This window comes from Trichoplax adhaerens, genomic scaffold (assembly GCF_000150275.1).
Source record: "Trichoplax adhaerens TRIADscaffold_6 genomic scaffold, whole genome shotgun sequence".
Classification (NCBI taxonomy): Eukaryota; Metazoa; Placozoa; class Uniplacotomia; order Trichoplacea; family Trichoplacidae; genus Trichoplax; species Trichoplax adhaerens.
Window position 1 is genome coordinate 922,198 of NW_002060948.1, and position 7,832 is coordinate 930,029.

General features: G+C 34.5%; 2 protein-coding genes across 2 annotated transcripts; one reads left to right on the plus strand and one right to left on the minus strand.

Moving 5' to 3' along the window:
- Positions 1-483: 483 nt before the first annotated feature.
- TRIADDRAFT_37807 (uncharacterized protein) lies at positions 484-1,996 on the plus strand (the record flags this gene model as incomplete). The annotated part of the gene is made up of 5 exons (XM_002113185.1): positions 484-550; positions 854-1,131; positions 1,360-1,533; positions 1,625-1,745; positions 1,833-1,996. The coding sequence occupies 5 exons, from the start codon at positions 484-486 to the stop codon at positions 1,994-1,996; spliced, it is 804 nt and encodes a 267-aa protein (XP_002113221.1).
- A 554-nt stretch (positions 1,997-2,550) lies between these two features.
- Positions 2,551-5,802, minus strand: TRIADDRAFT_57156 (uncharacterized protein; the record flags this gene model as incomplete). The annotated part of the gene is made up of 10 exons (XM_002113550.1): positions 2,551-2,704; positions 2,821-2,899; positions 2,991-3,045; positions 3,160-3,201; positions 3,291-3,377; positions 3,508-3,656; positions 3,845-3,995; positions 4,530-4,621; positions 5,125-5,184; positions 5,679-5,802. 10 exons carry the CDS (start codon positions 5,800-5,802, stop codon positions 2,551-2,553), a joined length of 993 nt encoding a protein of 330 aa, XP_002113586.1.
- Between the last annotated feature and the right edge of the window lie 2,030 nt (positions 5,803-7,832).

Below are 7,832 nucleotides of genomic sequence, written 5' to 3' on the forward strand. Positions count from 1 at the left end.
AAATTTCATTTCTATAATCAAACTAGATCAGGTAGCTACCAGTAAAATCGATGGAAAGGATCTACAGATTTAGACCTAAGCTATTTGTACTTCCAGGATTCTATATTTAGTATATTCCCGTGGTATATAATACATATGTTACCTGGTAAGTTGTTTATACTTAACCGTGCAGAACCTTACAATACTGTACATGTTACGGTATCGTGATCTCCACGACAACCGTACTGACCGACGGTTTAGTACTATCCGAGAGAGTGCAGTACAGTCCAGTTCAGAGCTGAGCTACCGTCAGGCGTCAGCTACGAATGTGGATGGGTAGTTGGGATTAGCTTACTAATGAAAGCTAGAATTTCTCCGTTGTCGGTTACCGTTTCTTCATGTTATAAGTTATGCTATACACCTACGATATCACAAGTAAGGAAGCTTCGACATGATCGGCTCTCTCCAGAACGTGATGATGATAGTATTTTCTTAAAGAAGAAGATGAAAATCGACGAAGATCGTGAAATCATTTATGGTATTGCTCCATGTCAGCTTGCATTAAAAGCAGGTCTGTTGCAAGTTGAATAACTGCAATAAACTACTTCTACGATATCATTTACTATAATTTCGATTAGTTTGAGTTGTTCGCAATATATAGTATCTATTTTGATCCTACTGCTGTACCTCGAAAACCGTACATGCTCACTATTTAAACTGATTAATCTGTCTGTATTTACTGTACATAAAAAAATAATAACGTAACTGTCTACCACATACCTACGTATACATATTTATTTAATAGATACTCATGATCTACTTACCGTATGATGATATTTTCTGGGTTTATTAATTGCGGGATTTATTCGGACAGATCGACGAAAAATTTATCATATCTATGTCCGAGATCCTGCTGGTACACTAAAGCCCAACAAATCAATAGAACATATTATCTTTAAGGCTAGAAAGCTAGGCATACATGTATTGCCATCGGATAAGAGATATTTAGATAAGTTAACCGAAGGACGCCCTCATCAAGGCGTTGCTATGAAGGCTACGCCACTCCGACCTAATCTTATTCGTCATGATCTCGATAAAACAGCCATGGCTAATAATCGTAAAGCATTATGGCTAGGATTAAACGATGTTCAGGTTCGATGATCAATTAACTTGCAAATGCATGAATATCTTTGTCAACAGTTGGCGTTTTCTGCATGGCGTGCACGATTGAATTATGATTCATTCTTTGAACAGATTTAGCGTTCAAGACAGTCAATAATTTCATCATTAGTGTATTATTAACATATTGTTTTGATAAAATTATTATTAGTATGAGAAAGTAGAGTGCAAAGCGTCTATCTTATTTATATGTGAATATAGGACCCTATGAATCTTGGAGCACTAATACGAACAGCTGCTCTAATGGGTGTGAATCGTGTCGTGGTCAATTCCAGAAAGACTGCAAGATTATCTGCTGTCGTTAGCAAAGCAAGTGCAGGTGCAATGGAAGTTTATCCAATCTATGCTGTTAAGAATCTATCAAAATACCTCGATGTACGCAAATTGAATTATCTTTTACGAGTATTTATCTGTTTTTATCAGATTTATATAAAACAAATACCTTTCAAATATACTGTATGCATAGTATCTTGTAGAAAATGACTGGAATATTATTGGTACAGTTGGGCACAAAGAAGTTAACCAATATCAAGCTATGTCATGTCAAAATTTTAACCACAATGGAAAGCCTACAATTTTAATGTTGGGTAAGATTTAGGAATATACTGCACTTTCCAAGTTATCCCTTTCTGTTATTATTGAAGCGCAGCAATTCTTTTATGTATTTATAAAAGGCAACGAAGGATTTGGCATCAGTGCCTCCATCAAAGAGAAATGTAACTCATTTCTTACTATTCCAACAAGTTCATCATGCCCTCCAGATATTGATTCACTAAATGTATCAGTTGCTGCTGGAATATTATTGTATTCACTTCGTGGACGGCTCAATCGCTGCTAAAATAGCAGTAATTTCAATCTTATACAAAAAGATGTTGCATACTATCTCTCATTTAATTATCTATTTCATCTTGACATACCGTTACGATTAATACATGAATAAAGTTTTTTAATTTTCAAATTTTCTGGACAAGCAAGAGTTCAACAAATTTAATGCTGAATAAATTCTTTTTTATTTTGAAGTTATTTTATAAATTTTTTAGCCAAAGAATAATTTCTAAGCATGAATAAAATCTGTACAGAAATAACTGATAGCAAGTCAAATCAATAGAAGACGTTGTAATAATATAATCCCATTGAATAAGATTTAAAAATAAGCTGAATAAAATAATGCAGATACGATCTGTATCATTTATTACCAACAACAAGTCAATCAATTCAATTATTATTGAACTTGATTTTAAAATAGCCAATTTTCATTTTCCTTTTTCAATTATACAACACCTGTCATAGTAACATTCAAAGAATGACCATTTGCAAGCTCGCTTTTGATTATACTAATAATGAACTACTACTCATGGTAGAACATGCATCAAATATTCATTGGACGCCGATTTATAGGTAACTATCAAATATTGTCATTCGTCCATCCCAAGAGGAAAAAGCCTCAGCGAGCTCTACAAAATCCATTGGGCTCATGTTGGATGCACATTTTCGCGGAGGAATCTTTAATTTTTCGAGTACTGTGTAGGATCCAGGAGCAATTGATCTAAGATAGGCGTTACAACGTCAAATATAGATTAATTATATAATTATTACTGGATAGCAAAAATGTATACACACAAAACAAGGCAATCATGACAATTATTATTACAGAGCACTAACTCTAGTCTATTCAACAGTGGTTGCCTTCGAGCCGCAAAAACTTGCTGTAGGATAGGATCAAGAAATTTTAAGGCTTCATCTATAAACAAACAAATGAAATAAATATAACATGATCTACAACGGTATAAATAAATATTATGCGATAACTGTTATTGGAGTTGCACACTAACCTGATAGCTCACAATGCTTTTTTGTTTCAAGGCAAATAAGTTCCATCGAATTTCCCTATATAGTAAAAGGCCCATAGAATGAATGTGCGTAGACGAGGAACAAAGACGCAACAAATGACAATCAGTTATGGGTAACACGATCAATGTTACAGTATCAGAGTTGTCGCACCTTAATTGCCATACCTCTAGGAAAAAATTCGTCGATATGGTCCTGTAATAATAGCATATTGCATTTGTCTATCAGTATCTTGGAAATAAGCTATATCCACTAAATATAGTTTAATGTCTCTTGCAACACACCTTAGATAACGTTGATATATTACATAATATATTACTAAGTACGGTAATTCTTCCATAAATTGGAGTACCGACGTGGGCGTATAACGCCTACACGTATTGTACAGTATAGAAGAGAAGATTTAAATTTGCTTGCAGGTATTAGTAAATGTACAGCAGTACAAATGGTATATGAATAGAAGTGTTATCTAGAAAAATATTAAGTTAAATGATTGCTAACCCTAGCAGTTTTCTCTGTATAATATGCTATGTGTTGCCATCTGCCCCAACGGTGCAGTCCACTCCTTTCAATAAGTCTTATCAAATAACTTATAGTAAACCGATGGCCCATGGTATTATTAGCAACGCCAATGACTCGGCCAACAATATCTATAAATGATATAGCAGATTTGTCTTCAAGTGGTGCTCAACATACTATAATACACATAAAACAATTTTTCCTACAAGTCGATGAGTATACTCTATATACAGTAGTATAGTAAATTTGATAACAGTCTAAGATACTTTATTATTTGCATGGATAATTTACAAAATTATGCGTAAATAAAATACGTTACCATCATCCCAACTTTTTGGTTTTATATGGCCTAAAATATCACCACTTTGGTAAACGGGCGGAATGTATCCTTGATAAAGTGGTATTAAATCTAATTTATTAATGTCACTATAATACGCTTTTAGTCTGCCATCAGAATCGTTTTCTAATTCCTAAACAACAATAGTGTGGTATTACATTTTTAAAGATATATATCCATCAAAGGGTTTACGTATATAATGATTATAATTTTAAACCGCTAGTATAAATCCATAGTAGTTAATTGGTAGCACATGTGACGAATTACAGTTAAGGACATTTGGAAGCAAATTCCTAAAACAGCATTCATTTTATAGTAATAAGTGTATCTATGTTATTTCTTTTTACAGGAAATAGAGTTATGTTAAGTTAAGCGTGTAAATCAATATTAGATAGTAATGATGAAGACCTTAATCTACGGTAGCCTTGGATTATGAAGTATGTAAATCAGATAGAAAATTAACTTGACAAAATAAATGCTATAATCATTATAACAGTCTACTTTACAGTTATAATATAAAAATTTGACTAATAAACAAAGAAGCATATAAAAAGTACTGCACAAAGATATTGCTATGCTACTGTCAATAGTGGATATCATTCTACCCACCTAACATAATCTACCACAGTATTGAGAAACAAATTAATTTCGGAATCAAAGATAATACCTTTAACACGGATAAAAATTTCTGGTTGGATTCTAAAGCAACCAGTTGTGTACAGCCTGCATTAAGTAGGGCTTTGGTTAAGACTCCAGGACCTGATATATTGAATAGAAGTATATTTGCATTTTTGAATCGATTGCATCTTATTTGATATAGTTATACATTGTACCATAGTTTACACTGCACTGTAAAAGAATTCTATTTAGAGTATAAATATATCCAATTGTATTATGGCAACATTACTTAAAAGATATTTGCAATTGTAAATTACAATTAATATGGCAATGATTATAAAACTGTATTGGTTAGAAGTTAATTCTATAATATAGCTCTAACTTGACGCTATTGCAAATTCATTGTAACTCCATCATTTAATCAGATGCATCGTCACCAAATGAATTTCAAGCATGCATCGTGTTTCGCATACTGTGCTTGTTTACTGAGTAGAATATTTCAGTCTAGTACTGTACAGTACTATGTTGTGGTTTAATAATTTACTTGTAGTCTAGTAGGATGTACTTCTAAACATGACTGTCCATTTACTACTCTTAACACCGTATCATTTACATTTTATTGATCGTTCTCCATTCATTCTTACCTGGATCTTTCTCGATGATGACGTATTTATGTAGATCGCCGAAACTTTTAGCTACCTTATCTGCATAATATGGTTATAAATAAGAAGCAAAAAATGTATCAATACATTTCCTGCATCATCATTGGTATATTCATGAATCATCTTAGCCTTGGTGCAAATCACTTGCAATCTAAATTGTATCTTCAATGGCAGAATAATACTAAATTCCTGTATACTACGTACCCTACTGCACGTCTAGTACAACTGTACTGTACAAATTGTTGCAACATTGCATAGGTCAAGTCTTCACCTAGCTGCAATTGTAACCTATCAAGCCTGATGGAAGTGGGTAGGCGTATGACATGATCAGCAGAGACTGTAGGAAGTAGCGAATAATAACGTAATGTCTTGATAATTCTACTCTGAGTTAATGGAGTTATTTTACGTGTATCAATTCGCCCCAAAGTGATTCAATAACTGTATCCTCAACATCGATGGCTTTACCGAGGTATACTGTCCAAAGTTTATCAAGCTGCATATCCTAACAAATTGTTCTTCTTATTCTATCACCTTACCTGCAGTCTGTGGATTAATAAGATGCCTATGAGATGCTTTGATATTACGTTTATAATATCCAACAAATTTTTTCTCCAAATCTTGAATAGTTAACTGAGGTAAAATTCGCCTAGCTGCTGCCATCTTTGCCACATTCAATATTGCAGCCTGGAGACCCTGTATGAGAGACATCTACAGTACAGTATTGAATGTTCAATACTGTAGTCATGGTACTGTACATACTGTACAGTACGGTACGAACACTATAGAAGGTTTCTAGTGTACTGTACTGTACACTGTACTGTACAGTACAGTAGGCTATTGTAGCTCTCTGTTCACGTGCTTGCAATTAGCAGCGTCTGCTGCGCCTGCGTACAGTCATGAACACCTTGCAGAAGGCCTGGACTGATCCTTTCCTCGGACAGACGGACTTTCCTTACCTAATAAAGGCCGCCAATAATGGAAAAAAATAGCTACTTACTATTGCATGCATCTTCCGTGTCTGTTTTCTAAATCGCTGGTACTAATTTAAATGGTATCGACGATCTTGTACAACTATTTTCAAGCACAGCTTTGTAACAGATAATAAGATTCAATGCAATAGTAGCTCATTGAGAAAAAATGAGTCAATTCAAAATCGACCTTCTGCATACTAAACTTGAGTACTGTTCTAATTTACAGTAGAATGGGGAGGGATGTTCGGCACAGTATGTTGACGAGATGAAGTTGAAAATGTCTGTCCGTCCAAGGGTGATCCTTGTACACTGTACAGTAGGTCAAGGACTAGTTATAAAAGAAGAAAGAGTCCGGATCTAGGTCTTCTTCTAGTACTTTCAGTCATGTTTCAGTGTTTCACTAGTAGTGGATAGTGAACAGTGTACAGCAGTCCAGGAGTCCGTAATACAAAATGTCTGCTAGAATCAAGAGGGACCCGGAAATGGCGAAGACCAACTATTTTACTGGTCTTCCAATAGTATCGTGTGTCTGTAGTCGCACAGTACATTGTTACGATAGCAGCAAGTGTAGCAATATGAGATTTACTGTACTGTATTTAGTAGTGCACGAAATTGAAATTTTCGATCATTGTAAAACAAGGAGTTTCTCTTTTAGAAATTGCTGAGTGTACAGTGTCTACCAACTTCCTTCTTATTATTCGCAGTATTTGGCCATCAAGCACGCCGTATTTTGTGCCAAAAAGATGACCGTCTGCACCGCTATGAATGGTCGACTCATCAACCATTCTCTACAGTATTGTATGATTGCGCCAACAGAAAGAATATAATTAATGAATTATTCAAAATTGTATAAAAATAATCACTAATATGAATAGATTGATTTACACTCGTATGAAAACTCTCCATTGAGTACGGAGGCTTTTATGAAACTGACAATGGCATAAAACAATCTGTTGATCATCAGCATTAACGCCATTCTATAAACTGCAGTAGTATATCGTAATTATTTATCCATGATGGTGACTAGTGTTGAACTGTTTATTATGCACAGTATACAACTTTTAGTTATTACAGTAAATGATAGAGCTAAATGTTCTATTCACATAACGACTCTTTTATTCAGAAAGATTGTAAGGCGACTTAGTATTACTAATACCATACCAGTGAACTACGCTCCATTCAGTAGCTTCAAAGTTCAGGACATAGCGATTAAAAGTACTCCAAATGTCATTTTTTTTTGGGGGGGGGGGGGGGAAAACTTGTCGAAACTGTTGTAGAAGCGCTTGAATGAAAGTGATTTAATTGTAATCAAAGACGTGAATATATATTTAACAGACTGCCACAGTAAGCTCGGGTGGGGCAACGTTTCCTATACAACAGTTGGTGTACAGCATAGTAAGTAGTTTTGTTTTGATTAGTAATTACCGTATTATAATTTCATTGTCATCAGGCTACTCCATAATCTCATTGAGTGGTGGACTGTAATCACTTAATACATGACAAAAGCTGTCGCTAATCTAATGCTATAATTAGCACTAGAACAATCTTCCGCGACTCATAGACGACTTTCTCAATCAGATGCACTTCTGCATTTGATTTCTTGCAATAAAAGCAATCTGTTGAACTCGCTGTGATTCGCTAAGCTTGCTAGCCAGCCGGTTGACCTAGCATAAGTCTAGAGAAAAGGATGCATGCAGAATTCATTTACTGTATCAATAA